Genomic DNA, 27,119 nt, shown 5'->3' on the forward strand with positions numbered 1-27,119 from the left:
ATTTCCTTAAGTTTGGAAATCCAAACTATGCACAGTACTGTGGCTGTGGATGGACTGAAGCCAAAAGAACTGCAGCAAGACCTCATTAAAAAGTACTTTTTAAAGTAGTAGGACATATTTAACATAGAGCGAGAATGTTCAATGAGCTTGACAGTCTAATCTGTTAAATCCACAAAGTGAATTACTGATGCATCATTTCAGTTTACTGGGGAGGAGAACTTCATCTATATTTTAGAACTGTACATTTCTCTGTAATAAAGACAACCATGTTACATGACTTCCTATCTGGTCATTGTATGAGCTCTCTGCATTCTTTACGACGATATCCATGTCCTTTTGAATATCAATATTAAAAAAAAATCTGCTTTTTTATTTTTACCACAAAGTGAATAACTCCACATTTCCACACATTAAGTTTTATCTGCCCTAACTTGACTATAAATCTTTGTAGCCTATTTATGTCCTTCTCATAGCTTACATTTTCGGCAAGTTTTATATCACCAGCCAGCTTGGGTACATGACTCTTGGTATTTTTATCCCAGTCATTAACAGATATTATAATAGCTGAGGCTCCAGTGCCTATTCTTGTGGCACTCTACAAGACAAAACTTTCAAAATTACAACATATATCTATACTTTTTGCTTCCTGTCTGATAACCAAGCCACTGATCATAATAATACAGGCAGTCTCCAAATTATAAATGGGTTCTGTTCCTGAGCATGTTTTTAAGTCAATTGTATGCAATTCGGCACACAATAGAATGTAATATAAAATAGCCATTCATAAGTACAAGCAAATATTTGCATTCTGGATCTTTAACAGTAATCTTACTCATTAGTGAGTCAGACATTCATAAACTGGAGACCATCTGCATAAGACTGCCAACTAAACTTGTGACTGAAATTATGCTTAAGTTTTTGTGTGGCACTTAATTAAATACCTTCTTAAAAACAAGCATACCATATCTACTTTTTCCCTTTATCTATACTGAGTTGCAACATTAAAAACAAAATGAATACACTTGCGAAGGATGATTTTCTTTTTGTAAAACCATGTTGTTTCTTTTCTGATCATAATATAATTTACTAAGTTCATTGTTAAGACTGCCTTAATAAGAGTCTGAAGTTTTCCCGAATACTGATTTCCAGTTAACTGGCTTGTGGTTCATTGATTTATCTTTTTTTTCTTTTCTGGAGTGTTACATTGTATAACCTCCAATCTGCTGTGACCATTCTAGAATCAATCAGAAAATTGTAACCATCACATCCACTATGGCTGCTACTTCCTTTCGAATGTTGTGAGGATTGGTTAGATTTTATCCCATTGAGTTTCTCTGCTGACATTAATTACCTAATGTTCCACACTCATAAGCCACTTGATGACTCGTTATTTCTTGTAAATAAGTTGTGACTTCTCCAGTGAAGTAGACACAAAATGTTTGTTCAATGTCTCCACTATTTCCTCATTCCCCATGACAGCTTCTTCAGTCTCTGATTCTAAGGGATCGATGTTTACTTTAGCTTTTGTTAAAATGTACTTGGGAAAGCTCTTAAAATCTGTTTTTACATTTTCTTGACTGGCTTACTTAAATACTCTACATTTTACCTCTCAACACTAATTTTGGTAGCAACTTGCTGGTTTTATTACTCAAATTTAATATTATGCCTTACCATATTATAAAACTTTTTTAAAAAATCTAATATTATCTTTAATTTCCTTAGCAAAGCACAAGTTGAACTTACTTTAGGTTTTGTTTTTAATGGAATGTATTTAATTAAACATTTTGACTAACTCCTAACAATTCCCATTGCTTATTTATTGCTGCACCTTTCAGTTTTTATGAAAACCTCAGCAAATCTTTCCTTTGTAATGTCGTTCATGTTGAGAATGCTCTCAATCCTGTTGTGTGGCATTATCAACATAGATTGAGGGACTTCAGTTTAGGACTATAAGACCATTAGATGTAGGACCAGAAGTAGTCGCTTCAACTCATCACGTCTGCTCCACTATTCAATGAGATCACGGCTTATCTGATAATCCTTAACTCTCTGCCTTTACCCATAACCATTTATTCCTTTATTGATTAAAAATCTGTCTATCTTAGTCTTGAATATACTTAATGACTTAGCACCAACAGACTTCTGTGGTAAAGAATTCCACAAATCACTACTTTCTGAGAAAAGAAATTCCTTCTCAACTCTGTCTTAACCCCTTATTATGCTCTTTGGTGGTAGATTCACCTCCAAGGGGAAATAACTTTTCCGCATCTACCCTGTCATGTCCGCTAAGAATCTTGAAATAAGGTCACCTCTCATTTTTCTATATGCCAATGAGCACAGGCCCATCTCCTCAATACCTTGTCATACATTAATCTCTCCATGCCTGCTATCAGCCTAGTGAGCCTTCTCCAAACTGCTTCCAGTGCTAGTATATCTTTCCTTAGATCAGAGGCCCAAAATTGTTCACATGAAAGGCTGTGGAACGTACAGGTAATGTAACTCGACTAGTAACTCAGAACCCCAGCTAATGATCAGAGGGGATATGGCTTGGAATCCCATTGTGGCAGATGGCAAAATTTGAACTCAATTAAAAAACAAAAAGTGAAATAAAAAGCTCATCTACTGGCAACCATGTAGCCACTGTCAACTGTTGAAAAACTTATCTGTTTCACTAAGGTTCTTTAGGGAAGAAAACCTTTTGTCCTTACATGGTCAGGCCTACATTGCGCTGTGAAAATGAGTTTAACTATTTGGATTTTAACTGCTGGCCAAGCCAGCGACACTCACACATACGAACAAATAAAAAAAATTCAGCTGTGGTCTTACAGTGCCTTGTACAGATTTAGCAAATCCTCTCCACTTTTATACTTCATTCCCTTTGAACTGAATGCCAACATTCCTTTTGCGTTCCCTATTTCCCACTGAATTTGTCCACTAGGTTTCTGGTGATTCATGGACTAGGATTCCCAAATCCCTCTGTTCTGTGGCTTTATGCATTTTTTCTCCAGTTAAATAACATTCAGCTCCTCTATTCTTAGTGCTAAGTGTATAATCTCATATACCACACATTATATTCTATTGAACACTTGTTCAGGCAAGTGGGGAGTACTCCGTCACACTCCTGACTTGTGCCTTGTAAATGTTGGACAAGCTCTGGGGAGTCTGGAGGTGAGTTACTTGCTGCAATCTTCCTTGCCTCTGAACTACTTTTGTAGTCACTGTATTTATATGTGAGCCAATTTCCAGTCAATGGTAAACCCCAAGACATTGATAATGGGAAATTCAGTGATGGCAGCACCATTGAATGTAAAGGGGTGGTAGTCAAATTGTCTCTTGTTGGCAATGGTCATTGGCTGGCATTCGTGTGGCACAAAGATTACTTGACACTTATCAGCCAAAGCCTGGTTATTGTCCAGGTCTTATTACATTTGGACATGTATTACTTGAAGAGTTGAGAATGGTGTTGAATATTATTTAACCATTAGCAGACATCCCTCACTTTTGACCTTACGATGGAGGAAGATCATTGATGAAGCAGCTGAAGATGGTTGGGCCTAGGACACTACCCTTAGGAACTCCTGCAGACATGTCCTTCAGCTGAGATGACTGAACTGCAGCAACCGCAACTATCATCCTATGTACCAGGTATGACCAAGTTTCTCTCCTGATTCCTGTTGTCTCCTATTTTTCTGGGCTCCTTGATGCCACATTCAAATGCGACCTCACCTCGGGAATTCAGCTCTTTTGTCCATGTTTGAATCAAGGTTGTAATGAGTTCAGGAGTTGAAAGATCCTGGTGGAATCCAAACAGGGCATCACTGACCATATTATGCAGGATGGGAGTAATAGGGTTGTCATTAGGTATGGTTTGCTAGAGATCTTGTTGTCTGACAGGAAGACCCTTTCCTAATTCTCAGTCCCTTGGTCAGTGGTATCTTTACCTTGCACGGGAACATGAGCCACCCTCCCTACATGAAGCACCCCATGCCTGTCAAAGGGTCAAATAACAGCACTGTTGGGATAGGGGCATTAGCAGAAGAGAGGGGAGGTCCACCCTGGGCTGTCCTTCCACAGGTGTTGTCAGGGTGGAGGCAGAAAGGGTTGTCCCCAATATGTTTCACTTCTTCAGGATTATTTGCCCCAGACCTCACCCCTTCACCATGGCAGGTGTCCCACCCTGCATGTGATCAACATTCCAATCTGGTAGCTAGCACAACCCTGACGGTAAGTGTGTTCCACACTGTGGACTCTTTTTTGGGCCTCTAAGCTATGACATTTACTTTTATTTCAAGTTAGTTGTATAAACGTGGCATGGTGTCTCAGTAGTTATTACTACAGCCTCACAGTGCTAGCGGCGTGGGTTCAATTCCACCCTGGGGCGACTGTCTGTGTGGAGTTTGCACATTCTCACTGTGTCTGTGTGAGTTTCCTCTGGCTGCTCCAGTTTCTTCCCACAGCCCAAAGATGTGCAGGTTAGGTGGGCTGGCCATGCTAAATTGCCCATAGTGTTCGTGTAGATTAGGTGGGTTACTGGGGCACAGGTCTGGGTGGGATGCTCTGAGGTTTGCTGTGGACTTGTTGGGCCGAAGGGCCTGTTTCCACTGTAGGGATTCTATGATCGATGAAACAGTGTAGCTTCAAGTTCTGAAGCTCCCCTGTTATGTTTAATTAAATCTGTGGAACAAAATCATGGCCAATTGCAAACTATGGTGGGGGCGAGACTGTACAGGGTGCATGCAAATGCTTTCTTAGCTTACAGTTTACAACAGAATTGTGGTGGGGCAACAAGGTATAATAAATAAACAAGGTGAGTAGATTTGGAAAACAGTCAGTTAAGGGATAGAGAATTAACAGTTGGTCATTAATGCTCTATCTACAAAAGCACAATTGTTTGACAACTCAATTATTGGCCAATGAGAAAGTGGCAGATTTAATACTTGGGATTACTGGCCCACCAGCTGGTTGTGTGTCAGTTCTGACAGACGTCTCAGTCGGGTATGTTTTGGCTGCTAGTGAAGGTTGACAGCTCTGCGCTTACACATTACCATACTAATGGAATAATTAATTGGGATCTTTCTCCCAGTTTGACAGTATCCTTGCAGCTGATTGCATCAGGATGGAGTTGAGGTTGAAACGGTCCTTCTTCAGTGAAAGAGCTTTCATTGAAGAAGTTGAATTCCTTTAGAAGTTGCCTGACCTAGCAGGAAAATTGCCATTTCTCTAGGGTCCCACTCATCTCCTGCTGAAGTTATGGGAACTGAACTGGAAATCACTGGTGAAGTTGTTTAAAACAATTAAATGTCATTTAAAGAACTGCTGAAGCTTCTGGATTTAGAAAGAGATTCAATGTGTTATAAGTTAATACAGCCTGCTCTATTTCTTCTTCATTCTGCTTACTTTTATTTCCGATGTTTATTTCTTACACTGCCCCACTGTGACATAATCTGAAAACACAGCACCAACTTCCAAGTGCATGCTAAATACACCCAGCTCTACTTTACCACTACCTTCCTCCTCACCCTCAAAATCTTTAAACGCCCAGATTGCTAGCAAGTAAGACAAAGTGCTGGAGTAACTCAGCATGTCTGGCAGCACCTGTGGAGAGAAAAACAGTGGTGTTTGTTGGGAAATATTGCTGTTTATGCTGATAACAGGGGTTGGTGAGTCAAGTCGATGGAGATGGTGCCCAGAGAGAGAATAATATGGGAAGCAGAGAAAGGGAATTCTGATCACAATCTGGGGGAGAAGTAACTGCTAAATGGGGGCTAATGAGAAGAGCCAATAGTTGCACTTTGAAGAAGTTCTGCTCCTCTCTTTGATAAGATTTCTACTCGAATCCTTCTTCATGTTCAGCAGCACAACATCATTTCTGATGAAGGGTCTGCGCCCGAAACGTCAGCTTTCCTGCTCCTAAGATGCTACTTGGCCTGCTGTGTTCATCCAGCTCCACACCTTGTTATCTCGGATTCTCCAGCATCTGCAGTTCCTATTATCTCTTTCAATCAAAGGGCCACTGAACTCGACGTGTCCACTCCATGTCTCTCTCTCTCTCTCTCTCTCTCTCTCTCAATTGTTGCTATATCTGTTAAGTTTCAACAGCACTTTCTGCCTCTGTTGTTATTTCTACAAATCTCATTCTCTAAGGAGTCTACAATAACTTGGGCCTCTCTCTTCCATCTTATATATTTAAAGAAACTGGGCATTTTGGTATTACTTGCAAGTTTATTCTCTGCCTTGTCTTTTGTCAGTGTTCTTTTTGCTGGTTTTTAAAAATTTCCCAATGCGATGGCCTACCATTGATCTATGTCGAATGCTTTTTTCTTTCAATATGACATCTTTCTTGTGAGGCATGTACTATTTTCTTAAATTTCTGCCATTGTTTCTTAACCATCTTAGATTATGACACGAATGGTGGTAGTTGAGGAAAGGGTGAGGATCAAGAAACCTGGGTGTCATGACGGAACAGTCACCGAAGGTTGGCATGCAACTGCAACAGGAGGTGAGGAAAGCTAATGGCATGCTGGTCTTCATAGTGACAGGATTTGAGTATAGGAATAGAGTTGATTTTCTGCAGTTACACAGGGCCTTGGTCAAGCCACACCTTGAGTATTGCGTGTAGTCTTGGCCTCCTAGTCTGAGGACAATTTGCTGTTGGGGGAGTCCAGTGAAAGCTCACCAGGCTGATTCCCAGGATGGCATGACTGACATTTGAGGAAATACTGGATCGAATGGGATGGTACTCACCAGAATTTAGAAGAATGAGAAGCAATGTCACAGAAAAATATAAAATCCTGATGGGACTGGCCAAGCTAGATGTGGGAAGAATGGTGCCATTGTTGGGGAAGTCCAGAATTAGGGCTCATAGTCTAAGAAGAAGAGGTATGCTATTCAGGACTAAAATGAGGAAGAATTTCTTCACTCAGAGAGTTGTGAACTTTTGGAATTCTCTACCATAGAAGGCTGCTGGCCAGCTTGTTAGATATATTTAGGACAGTCTGTAAATGGCCCTTGCAGCTAAAGGGATTAAGGGGTATGTGGAGATAGTGGAAGGAGGGCACTGAAATTGCAGGATGAGCCATGGTCATACTGACTGATGGTACAGGTTGAAGGGCCAAATGATCTACTCCTGCACTTATTTCTACATTTCTCTGCTAAACTCCTTTTCTAGTCCATTCTTGCTAACTCCTCCTGTATTCCTTTGTATTACCCTTATCTAAGTTTTATACATGTAGTGATTGGAACAGGGCCAGATGGATCCATTGTCTACAAGAAATTGTGGTTGGGCTTGTTAACCAGGGCCAATAAGGGAGCTCTGGCTGTTAGATGTAAACAGGCCATTCAAAGTGTCTCTTCATTCTAGGGACTGGCTCTGAGCTGGTTGATCAGAGCTCATGTACTGGGTGCATGTAAATAAATGGTGACTTGGTGACAGGATACTGACCTCTGTGCAGTTATTTCAACATGGTTTTTTCTGACTCCGATGTTGCCCTCTAAAACCAATGGCTAAATTCCACAATGTTTTGGTCACGGCTACCCTCACTGTTATATTGTGGTAAAAATTAGTGGTAAACCAGAGGACTGGAAAAATTTTAAATGCCAACAAAAGCTTACCACAAAAAAAGGGGAGAAATTAAACCGTGAGGATAAATTAGCAGGTTAATACATAATCAAAGACTTAGAGATTACTTAAATATCTAAAAAGGAAGAGACAGGCCAAAGTGATCATAGGCCTCTTAAAGAATGTGGCTGGAGAAATAATAATGGAAACAAGAAAATGGCAGTCCTGGTCATCCCTTGACAAGAAGGATGTCATGGCACTTGAGGGGGTACAGAGGAGGTTCACCAGGATGTTGCCTGAGATGGAGCAATTGAACTATAAGAAGAGACTAGATAGGCTTGGATTGTGATCTTTAGAGCCGAGGTGATTGAGGGGTGGCTTGATTAAGGTGTACAAGATTATGAGTGGCATGGATAGGGTTAGGGAGTATAATGGGAACTGCAGATGCTGGAAAATCCGAGATAACCAGGTGTGGAGCTGGACGAACACAGCAGGCCAAACAGCAACTTAGGAGCAGGAATGCTGATGTTTCAGGCTTAGACCCTTCACCTGAAAAGTCAGCTTTCCTGCTCCTAAGATAGTGCTTGGCCTGCTGTGCTCATCCAGCTCCGCAACTTGTTATCGAGGGTTAGGGAGTAGCTGGTTCCCTTGGTTGAGGGGACAATCACTAGGGAGTATATGGTATGGGGCAGGAGATTCAGAGGGGATTTGACGAAAGAACCTTGTCACTCAGAGGTCGGTGGGCATCTGGAATGCTCTGCATGAGCAGGTAGCAGGACCCGGAAACCTTCCCATCTTTAAAGAGCATGTGGATGAGCACTTGTCCCATTCAAGGGTGTGCGACAAGTGCAGGAAATTGGAATTAGTGAGTCTGTAATGGTAGTTTGTCGGTGCAGGCTTGACGGGTCAAAGGTCCTCTGCGCTGATTGGCACTATGACTCGATGGCAGAAGAGTTGAATAAATGCTTTGCATCAGTCTTCAGGATATAGGATATTGATAGCATTCCATGGATACAAAATTATTAAGTGGCTAAAGGTGGGGGAGGGGGAAGGAAATAAATACGGTAACTACCCCAAGAAAAAAGATACGAAGGAAAGTAATGGGCAAAGGCCACTAAGTCCCATGGTGGCATCCGAGGATTCTGAAGGAAGTAGCTAGAGTGATCGTGGCTGCTATATTAGTCATCTTCCAAGCATCCTTAGATTCTGGAGAAGTCCCAGAGAATTGGGAATCTGCCAATTTAACACACTTATTCTAAAAGCAAGGGGGACAAAAATATGTCAACAGTAGGCCAAGATAACAAAGTGTGAAGCTGGATGAACACAGCAGGCCGAGCAGCATCTCAGGAGCACAAAAGCTGACGTTTTGGGCCTAGACCCTTCATCAGAGAGCTGATGAAGGGTCTAGGCCCAAAACGTCAGCTTTTGTGCTCCTGAGATGCTGCTTGGCCTGCTGTGTTCATCCAGCTTCACATTTTGTTATCTTGGATTCTCCAGCATCTGCAGTTCCCATTATCTCTGATCAACGGTAGGCCAGTTAGCTTAACATCTATCATTGGCAAGATAACAGAGGCTATTTACAAAGGATGCAATATGGAACAATTAAAAATATATAATATCATTAGGCAAAGACAATATGGCTTCTTGAAATGGAAATTTTGCCTGACAAGTTGATTAAAAAATCTTTGGAGCGGATAGATAATCAAGATAAATAAAGAGAAACCAGTATTTGTCATATATTTGGATGCCCAAAAGGCATTTGATGATGTATCAAACATGAAGCAGACCTTATTTGAATATGCAAATGTGGATACTTGGTGATGTTGGTAAGGAATGGCTCTTAGGAGAAAGAAACAGCTAATTTTTCAACTCTTTCGAATGTTCATTCTGGTTTCAGAAACCTGGTAGTGGGAGCATTTCCAGGTCCTAAACTCTTGTTATAACCTCAGGACATGGCTAAACAGCATACTTATGACACAACTGAGGACAGCAGCTAGGCTTAGGAGGCTGAAGCACTAATAAAAGGCTGTGCAAAAATTAATCATCAGCAGTCCCAGAGGTGCACAACAGCAGATGGAGAGAGTGCCTCAAGTTACAGGTATTTTCTGAAGACCTTTTAAAAACTGTTAATTTAAGATTACAGGATAGTAAGAACTGCCGATGCTGGAGTAACTGAGATAAAGAGGTGTACAGCTGGATGAACACAGCAGGCCAAGCCGCATCAGAGGAGCAAGAAAGCTGACGTTTCGGGTCTGGACCCTTCTTCAGAAATGAAGAAGGCCTTTGAAGACCCTTTCTGAAGAAGGGTCCAGACCCGAAACGTCAGCTTTTCTGCTCCTTTGATGCTGCTTGGCCTGCTGTGTTCATCCAGCTCGACACCAAGTTATCTCTAATTTAAGACTACCTCTGCCAAGCAGTCACCTTGGAGGGGTGCCTGCTCCACTGAATGGCCAGTGGTAATGGGTAGGTTATCATTTGTGCAGCTTTGATGGACAGAATGGCCTTTTCTGCACAGTATGACTCTGCGAGGAGCATTTCCAAGCAGAATGGAGCACTTGTCCCTACATCCAATCTGACACTGGGAAACGGCCTTCGGCATCTGACAACGTTAGTTGTCTGCAGAATTATCTCAATAAACAACAATAACTGAGAATATTCATCTACATAGATAAGCAAGAGATCTGATCAGATACATTTTACAAACAGACCGGGATATGTTTTTGTTCCAAATGCAGACCCGCACTTACTTTCCTCAGGAAGATCATTATCTTGTTCCTCTTTTTCCATTTGTTTACACCAGGCATCCATTCGTTCCTTCTCAGCTTGAAGCAGCTTCATAAACCATCGGCCATCCCTTTGACACACCGCCCTCTGGCTCGTTTCTACGTTTGCCTCTGATGCAGAGTCAATCCAGGGTTCAGGAGGAGGCAGAAATGAAGGATCAAAATTTGAGTCAAATTCATGTTCCTGTGCATAGGCTTGCACATGGTTTCCCTCCACTCCAAGAAAGCTACCTGTGGATGTACTTGCATCCTTGGAAAATTGCCTTATCAATGGACCTGAAGCCACTTCTTCAGGTCCTGATGATCCTTCTGTGTTTTCCTGATCATCCAGATCCGCCTGCACTGCTGCTGTCACACTGTTTGACCGTGTAAATCTTCGAAAGCTTCAATAGAATAGAAATAAAGCTGTAACAGAACAATTCGATACAGGGCTGATCTTTGTGTACATAAAGTACTGTCGCTGATAGTACTAAACAGGTTATAAGGTGGATTAGTAGGTCAGTGCACTGCCAAGTTTGAGCTACACAACTTAGGAACATCTTAAATTTCCAAATTCTCAGCTGCCACCATGCTAGGAGCTATTGGCCCCAAGGGCCTCATGCTATTGAGGGGTAACAAACCAAACTAGTCACCCAGTGATGGCATGCAGATTCTGTGTGTAAGGTCTCACGATCCCTTCTGGTGTACCAATATTATCTCGGGTTTGATTAAAGTTAGGTTAGCTACCCTTTCCTACCATCTCTAAGAGTGGGAGTTAGAAGCTGCCTTTATCTGCACCAATCTTACATAGTCTGTTCAGAATAGAGTGAAATACTGTTGCTTTCACATGATCAGGGTATGCTTCCTAAAGAAAGGTGGAAAATTTCAATGTTGTGAAACTGTGGCACCGGGCATAATGGGGAAGCTACACATTCTGATTGGTGTACTGCTCAGTGGTTTTTCAGCAGAAGACAATAACGAGGAGTGGCAAAGGTTTTGGATGCTTGTTGTCTTGCAGGAACTCTCATATTGGGCGTTCGATAGCAGGAGGAGAAGCACCTTAAGTTGTTCAGCCGAAGCGAGAGGTCAGTAGGTTTTAGATATTGCTCATCTGAATCTAGGCTGCAGCTGACTATGGTTGGGGCAGGGGGCACAATAGTTTCAGAAGGTTGATAACAAGTGAGGTGCTGCTTGACAAGCTCTGAGAAATCACTACTGCTGGAGCTGGGTTATTGGTTCTCCACAAAGATTAAAGGGGTTGCTTTGACATCTCTGTGTTTCTGCAGCATTAATATATTGGTGTCATAATTATCCATTGAGGAGCTGTCCTCTCTGTGTTGGGCATCTTAATATAGATGCCCAGCCTGTTCAATGAAGTTTATTTAGAAGTGAAATAAATATTAATTTGAATGATTTGTCTTTTCTTAAAATATTCCACTTAGGGAAGACCTCATTTTTACCCAGAGATACCACAGCATGGGCAAACTGATATCTGGACTCTTAACAAAACTGGATTGTAACATTCAACTAGTGTTACATGACAGTTTCATTTACAGCATTAGCAACAGATGTGTCTGGTATAGACAGTAAACACAAACTCTTTAAAATGGTTTAACCCATTGAAGGATCAAAACATTAGAATTGTCAATGAATGCTGAGTTGGAATGTTCCATGCTATCTGTATAGCTGATAAATCATATGTAAATTTAACAAAGCTTTATTTTAAAACAATTAAATTAGTGCAGCCTTGTGGATGAGATACAATTTAATGAAGAAAGACAACTGGAATTTAAGATATAGTGGACTGGTAAACTTTTAAATTCAAACAAACATTCTCAAAATGTACCAGCATATGCTGTTCACAAGCAAAGCAAGCATGTAAAATGAAAAACACACACATTGACACAAGTGTTATGGTAAAACAGTCATTAGAATCAATAAAAGTTGGTTGCTTTGAAGGTAGTGATACATCCTGAAATTAAGATTATCACCGCTTAATATTTATAAAGTTTTGTGACTAAAATCACAACAGAGTGATTTCAGAGAGTTACTACTGCGGCCACGAATACCAGAAGAGGAATCAATTAAGTTGTGCTTAAAAACATAGTGATCAAAAATAAGAATAAGGATGACTGAATGGATATCATTTCACCATCTAATGCTTCAACATGTATAATTTCAGGGCTATTCTGGCCTATAGTATGAAAGCTGTTCATTGCCCAGTAAACAAAATATACATCCTGATGCATTTGCTTTTCGCACAGATAAAATCTATGATGTTATCAGCCTACCTCAATGTCGGTTGATTAAATAAACAAAAATATAGTTTGGGAGGTGTAGGTGTTATAGGGTGGTGTTAGGAGCAGAGAGTAAGTCAAGGATAGTACAAGGTGAGCACACCTTAGAAAGGGAAAGGAACATGATACATACATCAGAAATTCCCTTATTTACCTTTGAGATTATATCTGCTATGAATTTCAATTACTTGGATCACAATTAATATCCTCTGTTACATTACATCAGATATTTAATAAAACATTATAGGTTATAAACATATAAATAGCAATGTGTAATGAGTTACTACAGTACCTGTCTCAGTTGGGACAATCATTGTCACAATTCATTTGTAACCAATATGTATTCCCTCACTCATAATAAATATGTTATTGAAATGGATATTTTCATTCACACATAATAAAGAACATGAAAATCTTACATTCTTATAGCAACTTACCATGCTTCTCAGAAATGATCCAATGATACTGAATTAATTCAGTTTACGCAGGCAAATGTGGCAAATGGTATTTGGCAAGGTCCCAAAAAAACAGCGATGAGGTGAATGTTAAATGGCAAACCCAAAGAGTCGTAAGCATTCTCCTTTCTATTTGTATGTTATTTTGATGGGGAACAGCATCTCAAAGAGTTCGATGGGTCTTCCAACATATGTTTACAAAGCACTTTAAATACCAACAAGCCATTTGCTACCAAGAATTCTTTTGTTGGGATTGACTGGACTTTGAGCTTTGACACAATAGCTGCTTGGACGTCTCAGCGAGAATTTGCAGCATGTGGTATGAAGAGTCATATATATACTGACAGTAAAGACTCGACATTATATGCATGCTCTGGGTGTTTTCAGCAGGTAGTCACATAATATATGGCCCAGCCAACACTGTCTCACCAACCCTGAGATCAACCCGTCGCACTGAGGGTCGATAGGCTGGGATTTCTTTGACTGGAGTGTAGGAGATTGAGAGGTGACCTTACAGAAGTTTACAATATAAAGAGGAGTACAGATAGAGTTGATGGTGGTTGTCTTTTCCCTAGGACGGGGGATTCCAAACGAGGAGGCACATATTTAAGGTGAGGGGAGAGACCTTCAAAAAAGTCAAAAAAATTAATAATTAAGGATCAATCTGCTGTGCTCAAGGTACAGGCTATATGTCAGTCTTTACACAATGTTTCATTTTCCTGTATGTTTGAGATACCATTGTGAAATTTTGACTGCATAGGACTGTAACACAGAAGACTAAGCATTAGACGCTTGTAGCTGATGTCTCATATGAGGTCAATATCTGTTACTTCATTAAAGCTATGAACATTAAGGGCTGTTATAGTGCAGTGGTAGCATACCTACCTCTGAGCTAGGAGACCTGGGTTCAAGTCTCACCTGCTCTAGAGGATAATGTCCTCAGGCAGGTGGATTTGAAGGAAAAAGCCTACATCTACAATTTTTTGCACTAAAGTGGAATTGCCTCATCCATCTGGCAGGAATCAAACTCAAACATGAGAGGAGTTATGTATCACCAGACCTTTCTCCACAATCAGGAGAAAGCATGCATCTAATAGCTTTTCACCAAAGGATTGCATGGGACAAAGACACAGCCACAAAGGATGGTTGTAGGATATCTCACAAGTATATGAGGCACAAACAACATATAATCCTTAATTAGCTTTCATCAGCTAATGTTTCTTAATGCCTTTTTCACTCTGCAGAAGCACATGCACAGTAAGTGTTAAGGTGCCCAGAAAGGGAGGGGAAGTGGAAATGTGTAATGTTAGGTTTTTGACCTTCCCCCTCAACACCTATAAGGTACAAGGCTGGCCAGCAAAGGGATCATGCTGTGCTGTCAGAGAGATTGAATTGTTATAGCCATCTAGTGATGTCTAATTTGCTACTCCCAGCTACAATGCCTTAATGAAAACTTAGGTAAGGGTGGTGGCTTACAGCACCAACAAATCTTTGCATTTTTCTAGGTACTACTGATCTCCCTTCCAAGACACTATTCAAAAGCTTGGAGGACGCTGATCCCCTCTTTAGGTGCTGTGTGTTTGTCTGCCACTGCAAACCCTGATCCTCATGCCCCTTGTCTTGTTGGGACTGACCATTCTGTCTTCCTCTCCTTCTCATCTTCCCACTTAACCTCAGAAATGTTAATACTGGGTTACATTGGCCAAATATTTAGCATTGAAATACTGATCTATGAAGAAGTATCAGAATGAGGTGTTGGTTTTCCATTTGAGATCTTGACAGTCCAGCTTCATTTTGGACCCATCAGCCTATTTGTGTGCTGAGTAAAAGGCTGTACAATAGCCACCTTGACATTGTGCAGTGCATTTTTCAAAGTGTATGATTTTCCACCTCTTCATTCTGCCATTTGCAAGATCTTTATAGCATTGCCTTCCAAGCATGTTGCAAACAGCTAAGTCTGAATCTTGGTGGCCTTTACTATTCCCTGCGATTCAGCTCCATGACCTTAGAATATGCAGGCTCCATAACTGTGTTATAACTTGAGATACACAGGCTCTGTATACCTCCATGCACAGTAACATCTTGATCCACACAACATCATCACTACCCTTGGTGACGCTTAGTTGCCCTTCTTCTCAGAGTTAAAGGAACCATGGGACATGGTTGGGATAGTGATATGGGTTGCTGGAGATTGTTCACCTTTATTCTGCAGTGACTGCTTCCCTTTGATGCAAAGCCCTGAACTGAGTGCGCAAGCAGTAGTATTTTTCGGTTTCGCTTTTGAATCTGTTTTGGTGCATTTGTTGTACTGGAATATAAACAAACTGATCTTGGGCCTGACCCATTTGTACTGCTCAATCTCTGTGATGTCTTTGCATTCCATTCTTTTTCACCCTCTACCATTCCCATCAATGCTACAATCTCTCCCCCCACCCCCACCCCATCACTGTACAGGGCCTTCTCCTTTCTTCTCAAATCTCTCCCTGTCACAGTCAGTCCCTTCACTATCTCTCTTGATCTTCCTGCTTTTACTTCTAATTTCTTGTTCATCCAGGTCCTCATGTCCAGACTTAGCCTTACAGCTCCACTTATGCAACTCCTCTGCTTGTCCTCCTCTTTTAGCAAAGTAACTGCCCCTTTGTTTTCCCCTATCTGAATGTGCAGTTCCCACCCTTCCTGATCCCCTATGCTCCCATCACTGTGATTCTATCCTAGTTTCCTCCCACCAATCCCTTTCAGTAACCCAAAAATCAAGTTCTTTAGGCTTTGTCCCCTATTGTTCTTTTCTACTGAACCCACCTTTGTCCAAAGTTGGATCCTGCATGTCTGCCTTGGTGAAGATTTTAGTGTCAGCCAGGATAGCTGGCTCACCTGGGCTTGTCGACTGACTGAGGCTTCACTTCTTATACTGTAAGTGTGTAAGAACTACAAAACATGACTGTGACTTCTCATGAGCTGGTTGGCCCAATGAGGTTTCTCTCTGAACACTATAAGCACTTTGCAACAAAGGTGCTTGGTTCTGAAAGAGCCAAATTAATGTCAAAGTTTGTACTCAACAGAGAGGAAGATGTCTACTCAGCCAGGGTGTGTATGTATGTAAATGCATGTACACATATGAGTTTGTGGGTATACTGGTTCGCCATAACAAGATTGCAGCTGTGAATGTAGTCTAGAGGGTTGTGGTGCTAATAAGCCTTCATGAAATGCTAATAAATGGGAGATATATTCCTGATCGCCAAGGTCAGGAAAGCAAACTTGTCTGAAATGTTGTGAGAACTTATTTCCTAAACTTTAACCAGGAATCTGATTCTTTACATCTTGTCCAATTATGTTCCCTTGCCTGCCTACCAAGAGGTGGGCTTAGAAGATTCCACTCACTCGGATTTCCTCGTCCCTGCTCACTCTCCAATTAGAACCACAGGAAATGGTAAGAATGTGGGTGATCACAAAGGGAAGAGTTAACTTCTTCCATGTTGTCTACCATTCTTGAATAACAGAGGCTGGTGTCTGAAGACTGGTTGCTAAGCCTTGTGTCTGCCATCATGAAGCATATGCACAACATGTGTATTACTGCAAGGCCACCAATCCAAATGGTCGATGTGGTTCACAGGCTACTCATTTTACAGCATCTGGCCCATAGCACTTACCATCCAATTATGTTCCCCTGCCCACCCTTCTAAAAGGTGGGCCTGGAAGATCCACCCACTCTGTGGTGGGTGAGTCACACAGATTTGAAGATCTTAGAAGACGGCTAATCAACTTAGTCTAATCTCCCTTTAAACCTATTAAAGCAGCTAATCATTATGACAGAACAACACAGGTGGCAGTCTAATCCACAACCTTATGTATGAAAGGAGATAGTACCTTAGCTCCTGCTGTTATTTTACTACTATGTCCTCTACTGTACTTGACATCAAGTTAAATGATTTAAATTTACCTCATCTCCTATACTTTTCCAAGTCACGCCAATTTTGTTTTCAAATTTCTTTTTTCCCCCCAATGAAAGCAAGCTTATCACCAGTCTCCCTTTGCAAAAGGTAGTGCCCAGTCCACTTTACCAAGCAGAAGTCTTGCTACAATTGCTACTTTAAGTGTAATAAAGATAGACAGAACTATTCTGATCTTGAATTCCTTTTAAAAAATGTAGCTGGTGAAACAATAATCAGTTACATGCTCACAGGTACGTTACAAATTTAAATGTTCATAAGTATTCCTTGTAAAGTAGTTGAACAAGATTTTTCAGTGGAAACAGAACTACTGATAATTATGCAAGATGTCCAGTTTCTATTTAGGTTTTGGCAAGTAAAGTATTCTCAAACAGTTTTAAGGATAATGCAAGTAAGTGGAAACTTAAAAAAGCCTTGCTCATCTGGAAATGTTACATTGTAAACAAATTTTGTTAATAAGCAATTATGTAGCTAAGCAGCAGAAGGCCACATCTTTCATTCTATCAGTGAAAATATTTTGAGCAGCTAGAATTCACTCTTCTAGAATACAGTTTGAAGTTCCAGGCTTTAACTACATTTTCCACCTCCTCTTTCAAATCAATTGTTATTGCAGAAACTGAGATAGATACGTATTAACATTAAGAATAGATTAATAAGGTGAGGCGTAAAAAAGAAATAAGAAAAAGAAGAGACAGCAATCATGCAATTAAACTTCATTTCAGCTTCTTTTTAATTCAAGAAACAAGTAATCACTAATGTGAAGTACATTGTAGTCAATTTAGTACAGGCCATTAGATGATTAAATAATACGGTGATGTGTTTAGAGTGTTGAGAAGTTTTTGCAGTTCCAAAGACTCCTTTACTGTTTTCAGTTTCATATGATACTATTTTCCCATGTCAAAGGATACTTACACAAAATGGCTGACTCATTTCACAAGACAAAGAGCAGTGGAAACAAAAATTCTGGGAGAATTCACAAACAGAAAATGTGACGTAAATGGATGAGCTGTGATGGGCCAAATTACTCTGTGTCCATACTTATCTTGTGATTGGATACTATCAATTAGTTCACTGCAGAGTCGTCAAGAAATCTGCGGGATTTATTTCTTAGCACTACAATAAAGAAACGTGCTTTCCAGAATGTGCTAAATTTAGTATGAAACAAGAAAGAAATGATTCAACTTACCATTTCTCTGTCTCCACCTGAATTCCTACTGACTGAAATTTGTTTGCATTGAAATCTGCTAAAGCAGGCTGGTCAGGCCCATCAACCTAAAAAGGAAAGAGAAAAATAAAGAATAATTTATAAAACAGAATAAATACAACAAAATAGAGAAATAATAATTTGGCCTATGATTTTAATTCAATTATGTTCATGCTTTGTTAATATTTTAGATATGTGCAGGACTGTAGCAGTAGAAAGGAAAGTTGGACTCTCTTACGTTGTCTTTTTTGCTTATCTTATTCCAAGTTAATGTGCATGGTACCATGTATATTTGGCAAAGGTATACACTTTTCACTGTATTTTTACATTGAATACGCATGATAATAAGTGATTCAATTCAATTCAAAACAGGTGTCGGTTCATTACTTAGTAAATCAATACTTGTAGCATAGTAAGCAAAGGAATGTGTCACTCAAACCATCACTTTACAACAATGCATTGAAATGCAGCCATTACAAGTTAGTACTTTTAAATACTGTGGTAGCTGTATTGTCATCCTTCATGAATTTGTAAACGAACCATTCTGAAGTGATTAAGTCACCCTGGTTTCTGCAAAAGCTAAAAAGCATTAGCTTGTTAAATACTGCAAAGTACAGCCAGCCATGTCAATGAAAATTACGTTTCAGTCTCTCAGGAAGAAAAGGATTAAATCACATGTTTTATTTATGCTTGAGATTTTTGGTAAAGCTACATTTTAGCAGATAGTGTAACAATCAAACTACATAGGTGTGCAACATGCATACAGCTGATCAGAAACACAAGTCTAGGTGAAGCGAACAAGTAAACTTAAGGTCAACATTTATCAAATCAGTAAAACAAGACTTTGTTGTAAGTAATTTAAACCACGAAGAAAATATTCCAGTGTAAGTGACGATTATGACTTCAGTCATATACAATAGCAGCTTGCCTTGGAATGAATCCAGAATAGTGTACATGGAGACCTGAAATCAGTCTGAAGTATCCAGGCAGCAGAAAAGCTAACTGTGGTGATGCAATATTTCCAATTGTTCCAGCCGTATTTGGCTGAACACATGACAAAATCTTGACTATATTAAGGAGCACACACAGCACTTTTAAGCAGCCCTTTGGTCACTGATCATGAAAAATCATGTCTGTCTTCACGTTATGTATGTGAGCAAATCTGCAGCTCAAACAAATAAACTGAGCTGATAAAAAAAGTGGCATGCATTCTCACACAGTTATTGTGTATAGCTGCAGGACCAGTGATTTATGTGTTGATGACTAAGTGATGTATTATAGCAATTCCAGGTCTCTCAGAGACATTAACATCATGACTCTGTACAATGCAAATTGACCTAGTTTATATCTTTCGTATTGAAACAAAAATAAACAATATTTAATATAACAAAGTGTGGAGCTGGATGAACAGAGCAGGCCAAGCAGCATCTCAGGAGCACAAAAGCTGACGCTTCGGGCCTAGACCCTTCCCGAAACGTCAGCTTTTGTGCTCCTGAGATGCTACTTGGCCTGCTCTGTTCATCCAGCTCCATACTTTGTTATCTTGGATTCTCCAGCATCTGCAGTTCCCATTATCTCTAAACAATACTTAAGCTTGCTGAACAGCAAAGAAGCACTAAAACAGGTGCTAAAATTTACATTTGACAGTTCTTCTTAAATTCTCAGCCTGAAGGCAGGTCCTTGGTAACTATTCACTCAATTTCAGAAAAGTGCCATTGTTTACACTACTGTGACTTTGAAGAAGCAATCTCTGAATCTACCTTGACCAGTATGGGGATTGGGTCCTGTGCTGTAGACTCTAATCTGATCCACAGCTAACCATTCAGCCAATTGAATTAACCTAACCCCATTTAGTACTTGCAGTAAACCAAAGAAATCAGGTCATTTTAGGAACAAAGATTCAACAAGGGCCATCATAATAAGCCTAGACCTAGATTATAATACATTTCTCTGAATGAGCCTCAGCACATCATGACATAAAGCTGGTTAGTGTCACCGGTACTTCTAATTTGGATAATGAAACATCATGTGCGAGGGAAAATGAGCAGGTATTAAGCTTTAGGAATCAATAGAGTAACAATATGGTGTCTGATGCTCAGTTATTATTATTAGGCCATGTTACTGATTCCATAACATAAGTCGAATTGTATAAGACAACTGATAATTGTTGAAGGATATGGAGAAATGTCAACAGATTTGGATTAAACAAATAGCATTGCGCTAAAATCTTGAAACTCCCCACTGGCCAGCATTATGGAAACACCTTCAATAAACAATTGCAGTGGTTCCCTGAGACCCAAGGCAATTCTTTCAATAGCAACTAGGAATGCCAAAGGTCTGAAGAACATTATGAAAAACTTCCAAAGATAAGACTGACTCAATGTTTTCTTTTAGTTCTACAAATTCCCATGATTTGTAATTAAACATAAGGCAAATTCACAATTGGGAACTGGGCTAGTTGCGGACCTATCCAAATCTCTGTTCCCACCAATATAAGACTGATGTATTTGCCACATTTTTAAGTGTATATAGGCTTGTTTTTTTTTCCCCTCTGACTGGCACTGAATCGGCGAGAAATCTAGTTTGTGATAGTTATTCAAATTTAGCTTTATTAACCTTCTAATCACGGGTTCACCATCAGCAGAGACACTTTTACAGTGAAGATATGCTGCCAGCAGTTACATCTGAGAGCACCACTGTCCATTCAATTCAAATATAGAACAGTTTTGGCCCAGAAACACGCTTGTGTCAGCTGTACAAGCTGCCCTTAGGTTGCTAACATGTCTCCAAATATAGTCAGAGATAACAAGGTGTAGAGTTGGATGAACACAATAGGCCAAGCAGCGTCAGAGGAGCAGGAAGACTGATGTTTCTGGCCTAGACTGTTCTTCAGAAATTCTCCAGCATCTGCAGTTCTGGCTATCTCCAAATGTAGTCAGTCAGATTCTATTGCCTTGTATTCATCATGGATCTCTGTTCTTGATTTATCGACAGTAGGGAAGGCAGGACACTAATTTCAGAGAGCCCTACTGAAATCCAAAAGGACTTTACAACTTTGCTGCTGGTAAAATTTACTAGAAGTTACTAGAAATTCTTATTCCATGTCTTGTTGCAGCAGCAGATATCAATGAAATTTAATGATGTTCTGCAACGCTATTCCTCTTGTGCTCCCCAACAATGAATGTCAATGATCTGAGGTCTAAAAATCCCACCTGTAGATCTAAAATTCTTTCACCAAAGTCATTTCAAAATATAAACATAGTTTACAAATTAAGAGACGTGATACATTTACTTTGGAAATTGCTCTCACTGTTGTTATTAGTGCAAACACTCAAGACATAACTCAATTCCTTCCTCAACATTTTAAGCTGTGAACCCAGTGAAAATTAACATTATCCACAATAATTTTATGTTCACAATTAATATAAGTTGCAAGGGATACTCCACCTGAATTCCAACAGAAGAACATTTGCTTTTTCTCAAAATATCTCCTTTTGATTCCTCTGCTGGCAGTGTTCCCTTATCACTTGTTGATGTGTTGTCAATATGCTGTTGACTGTTAGATGGTCCATGAACCTGTGCATTTGCAGCTTCTATCGCAGCATTTAAGGCTTTGACACTGTCCAAACTTTCTGTAGAGTTACTTAGTCCTGATTGGCTGTTTAGATCACCCCTTTGAGTATGACCATCCAAATATGCATCTTGAGCAGATTCTGTACTGCTCTGGGCAGTGATGGAGATGAATGGTTTAATTGTAGTCCGTGGTGGAACTGGAGGAGGATTCTTCTTATATGTAGTAATACATGATGACACTGGTTAGACAGACAAAAAATAAAATATCAAATATTTCTGCAAAATTCTGGGCATTGAATGCACTATTATGCACATGGTCAGTTTTAGATACATGATTAAATGCCAAAAAAGTAATTGAGCGAAAAAGCTTTGGCAAACTATTCCATGATGTACTGTCTCTCATGTACAACTTAATAGTGACATAAGTTTTGAACAACTCTTCACCCTCCTGATTAAAAATTGAGTGCAAAACACTTCACAAAACAATAATTAGAATACTTGCAGATGGCAACTTTTACACGTGGTGCAAACAAAATCTATAAGCTTGCAAAATAATCATTTGGATCAAAATGAAAATTGTCCCTATGATCTCACGAAACTCCATCCTCAAAACTATAACTCAATAACTGGCAGAATACACAGGGCTTTGCGTACAACCATAATGGGCAGTAGAGGGCCAGTAAAGTTCCACAGATAATCACTCAAAGATAGATACAAAATGGCACATTACATTAAATTTAAAATCCTGAGAGTGAGGTGTTAAGTGGGTTCCCACTTTAGCTTGTCGATTTTAGGCTGCATTTAGACACATTTAATAGATCAATGCAATCTTGCAGTGCAAGTTTCAAAACTTTGCTAGGCTTCTTATTTTTACATGATAACAGACCAAATTCCTCCGTCAGGTGTGAGTTCTACTTACTGGCATTTTGCTCTTTACCGTTGTGGCATGTGATACAGAAAGCAGGAAACTATAGGCTAGTCATTGGGAAAATGCTAGAGTTTATCATTAAGCAAGAAAAAAGGAAAGGCCATTTAGAAAAGCTTAATGCAATAAAGCAGGGTCAATATGGTTTTGTGAGAGGGACATCATGTTTGACAAATTTGGTGGTGTTCTTTGAAGCTGAGTTAATAAAGGCCAACTGATAGGCAGCATATTCAGATTTCCAGAATACATTTAAAAAAGATGCCACATAAAAGGCTACTTTATAAGACAGGAGTTCATGACATGGGGGTACTGTATTAGAATGGATTGAGAACTGGTTAATACAAGGGTGATAGAGAGTCAGAAATAATTGCATTTCAGGTTGGAAAGTCACAACTGATGGAGTGCCATAAGAATCAGTCCGAGGGCTTCAATTATTTATTGCCTATATTAATGGCTTGGAAGAGAGTGAAGTGTAATATATTCTGCGACCTCTCCTTTTGTTTATTTGGCATGGGATGTGAACATTTCTGCAAGGCAGCACTTGTTATCCATTCCGAATTGTCACTGAACATGTGGTACTGAGCTGCTTTTTTGAATTGCTGCAGTCCATGATGTGTGGGTACACTCATAATGTTGTTATTTTTACATGTTCCTGAGATGATGGTATCACCGGTTCAGCCAGCATCTATTGCCTAGATAACAGTTAAGAGTTAACCACATTGACCTATATTTAACTCTAGATATAGCAAAAACAAAGTTGCTGGAAACGGTCAGCAGGTCTGGCAGCATCTGTGAAGGGAAAAACAGAGTTAATGCTTTGGGTCTGGTAGCTCTTCCTCAGAACGTGTTTTATTGCAGTGTTCTGAGGAAGGGTCACCGGACCCGAAACATTAAGTCTGTTTTTCCTTCACACATGCAAAGCTTTTCCAACAACTTCTGTTTTTGAGATAATAGGAAGTGCAGATGCTGGAGAATCCGAGATAACAAGGTGTGGAGCTGGACGAACACAGCAGGCCAAGCAGGATCAGAGGAGCAGGAAGGCTGACGTTTCGGGCCTGGACCCTTCATCAGAAAATTTTCTGATGAAGGGTCCAGGCCCGAAATGTCAGCCTTCCTGCTCCAATGATGCTGCTTGGCTTGCTGTGTTCATCCAGCTCCATGCCTTGCTGTCTAACTTCTGTTTTTCCTGATTTACAGCATCCACAGATCTTTCATTTTTTTAAAATATAGGTCAGTCCAGTTAAGGATGGCAGATTTCCTTCTTTAAAGGAGATCAGTGAACTCAAACAGATTTTCAAGGCAAATAGCACCAGTTATATTGCTGCCATTAGGCTAGCTTTACATTCCAGATTTTGTTGACTTCACACTTCACCATCTGCAATGGTGAGACGTAACCCCTTGTTCCCAGAACATTAGTCTAGGGGTTCTGATTGCTGACCAGGAATAAATTAATATACCACCACCTCTAATGAGTGATCCAATGACAGTGAAAATAAGGTGATATAGACCCAAGTTCAGATGGGGTGTCTCTTGGAAAGGGAAATGCAGTTGGTGTTTTATGCAATAGCTGCCCTTGCTCTTCAACAATAGAGATTGTGTGTTTGGAAGGTACTGCTGAAGAAGCCTTTGGGTCCCAATGTATATTATAAGACACTGGTTTAGTTGAATCATGAGGTTCCTGTTGATTGAAGTGAGTTACTTCCCTTTTAATGTCCGTGAACTGGTTTTCACTGCTCTGTTTTGATACTCACTGTATGAATGGAGCTAGACGATCATGCCTGGATTTTGTTCACACCCATACTCTAATGCAGAGATGCTTGGTAGATTTGCAGGACACTGTTGTACTAAGATGGAAATTTTGGGAATCCTTTATTCTTTTACTCATTCATGGAATGAGGGTGTCGCTGATCAGGCAGAATTTATTGCCCAACTGCCCAGAGGGCAGTTGAGACTCAACTACGTTGCTGTGGATCTGGAGTCACATATAGGACAGTCTGGGTAAAGATGGCAGATTTCCTACCCTAAACGACATTAGTGAACCAGATGGTTTTTTTCCCCAACAATCCTACAACGGGCTCATGGTCGTTATTTTGATTCTTAATTCCAGATCTTTTATTGAATTCAAATTCCACCATCTTCCATGGCGGGATTGGAATCCAGGTCCCCAGAACTTTATCTGGGTCTCTGGGTTAGCAGTCCAGTGATAATACCATTAGGCCATTGCCTTCAATGTAATGCAGGGTCCTATTTATTTTTTTCACAATGTCCGTGGGAAATTTAGCAGCTGCTCACAAGTCAGCCATCTTAGATTTCTAAGTTCAGTACCAACTGCTGAAGAAAAGCATATCTGTTGTCAGCCTGATTTTAGGAATTGATTTAAAGAAACATCCTCTATAATTTGCAATCATTGCAATGTAAAATAGTGAAATAATTTATTCCAGTGCTTACATAAGCAACACCACTCTAATCAGAGATAATGGGAACTGCAGATGCTGGAGAATCCAAGATAACAAAGTGTGGAGCTGGATGAACACAGCAGGCCAAGCAGCATCTCAGGAGCACAAAAGCTGATGTTTTCGGGCCCAGACCCTTCATCAGAAAAGAAGGATGGGGAGAGGATTCTGAAATAAATAGGGAGAGAGGGGGAGGCGGACTGAAGATGGATAGAGGAGAAGATAGGTGGAGAGGAGAGTATGGGTGGGGACATAGGGAGGGGAAAGGTCAGTCCGGGGAGGATGGACAGGTCAAGGGGGTGGGATGAGGTTGGTAGGTGGGAAATGGAGGTGCGGCTTGAGGTGGGAGGAGGGGATAGGTGAGAGGAAGAACAGGTTAGGGAGGCGGGTGCGAGCTGGGCTGGTTCAGAGATGCAGTCGGGGGAGGGGAGATTTTGAAGCTGGTGAAATCCACATTGATACCTTTGGGCCGCAGGGTTCCCACGCGGAATATGAGGTGCTGTTCCTGCAACCTACGGGTGGCATTGCAGGAGGCCCAGGATGGACATGTCGTATAAGGAATGGGAGGGGGAGTTGAAATGGTTCGCGACGAGGTGAGGCAGTTGTTTACTGCAAACCGAGTGTAGGTGTTCTGCAAAGTGTTCCCCAAGCCTCCGCTTTGTTTCCCCAATGTAGAGGTAGCCACACAGGGTACAGCGGATGCAGTATACCACATTAGCAGATGTGCAGGTGAACATCTGTTTGATGTGGAAAGTCATCTTGGGCCCTGGGATGGCCTAACACCTTCCACCCCAACCTCAAGTTCACCTGGACCATCTCCAACACATCCCTCACCTTCCTGGACCTTTCTGTCTCCATCTCAGGCAACCACCTACAAACCAATGTCCATTTCAAGCCCACCGACTCCCACAGCTACCTGGAATACACCTCCTCCCACCCACCTTCTTGCAAAAATTCCATCCCCTATTCCCAATGCCTTCGCCTCCGCCACATCTGTTCCCAGGATGAGGCATTCCACTCCCATACATCCCAGATGTCCTCATTCTTCAAGGACTGCAACTTCCCACCCACTGCAGTGGTGGAGAACACCCTTTACCCTGTCTCCCGCATTTCCCTCAACACATCCCTCACACTGCACCCCCACAATAGCTGCCAAAAGAGAACCCCCTTGTCCTCACATACCACCCCACCAACCTTTGGATACAACTCATCATCCTCCAGTACGTCTGCCATCTACAATCTGACCCCACCACTAAAGACATTTTTTCCCTCCCCACCCTTGTCTGCCTTCCGGAGAGACCACTCTCTCCGTGGCTCCCTTGTCCGCTCCATACTCCCCTCCAACCCCACCACACCCAGCACTTTACCCTGCAACCGCAGGAAGTGCTCCACTTGCCCCCACACCTCCTCCCTCATCCCCATCCGAGGCCCCAAGATGACTTTCCACATCAAGCCGATGTTCACCTGCACATCCACCAAAGTGGTATACTGCATCCGCGGTACCCGGTGTGGCTTCCTCTACATTGGGGAAACCAAGCGGAGGCTCGGGGACTGCTTTGCAGAACACCTAAGCACGGTTTGCAGTAAACAACTGCACCCCCCAGTCGCGAACCATTTCAACTCCCCCTCCCATTCCTTAGACGACATGTCCATCCTGAGCGTTCTGCAGTGCCATAATGATGCCACCCGTAGGTTGCAGGAACAGCACCTCATATTCTGCTTGGGAATCCTGCAGCCCAATGGTATCAATGTGGATTTCACCAGCTTCAAAATCTCCCCTCCCCCGACTGCATCCCAGAACCAACCCAGCTCGTCCCTGCCTGCCTAACCTATTCTTCCTGTTACCTATCTCCTCCTCCCACCTCAAGCCGCACCTCCATTTCCTACCTACTAACCTCATCCTGCCCCCTTGACCTGCCATCCTCCCTGGACTGTCCTATCCCCT

General features: G+C 41.0%; 1 protein-coding gene across 21 annotated transcripts in view; it reads right to left on the reverse strand.

The window, feature by feature from the left end:
- dlgap1a (discs, large (Drosophila) homolog-associated protein 1a) overlaps window positions 1-27,119 on the reverse strand; it is a 715,152-nt gene that overhangs the window by 21,311 nt on the left and 666,722 nt on the right. For all 21 annotated transcript variants that reach the window (XM_059646107.1, XM_059646106.1, XM_059646105.1 and 18 more), the window contains 3 exons: window positions 21,671-22,035; window positions 18,206-18,291; window positions 10,306-10,724 (listed from right to left, as the gene is read on the reverse strand). In XM_059646107.1, coding sequence (XP_059502090.1) covers window positions 10,306-10,724; window positions 18,206-18,291; window positions 21,671-22,035 — 870 coding nt within the window. The remainder of the gene's footprint in view (window positions 1-10,305; window positions 10,725-18,205; window positions 18,292-21,670; window positions 22,036-27,119) is intronic.

The sequence above is a fragment of the Stegostoma tigrinum genome, chromosome 5 (assembly GCF_030684315.1).
Source record: "Stegostoma tigrinum isolate sSteTig4 chromosome 5, sSteTig4.hap1, whole genome shotgun sequence".
Taxonomy (NCBI): domain Eukaryota; kingdom Metazoa; phylum Chordata; class Chondrichthyes; order Orectolobiformes; family Stegostomatidae; genus Stegostoma; species Stegostoma tigrinum.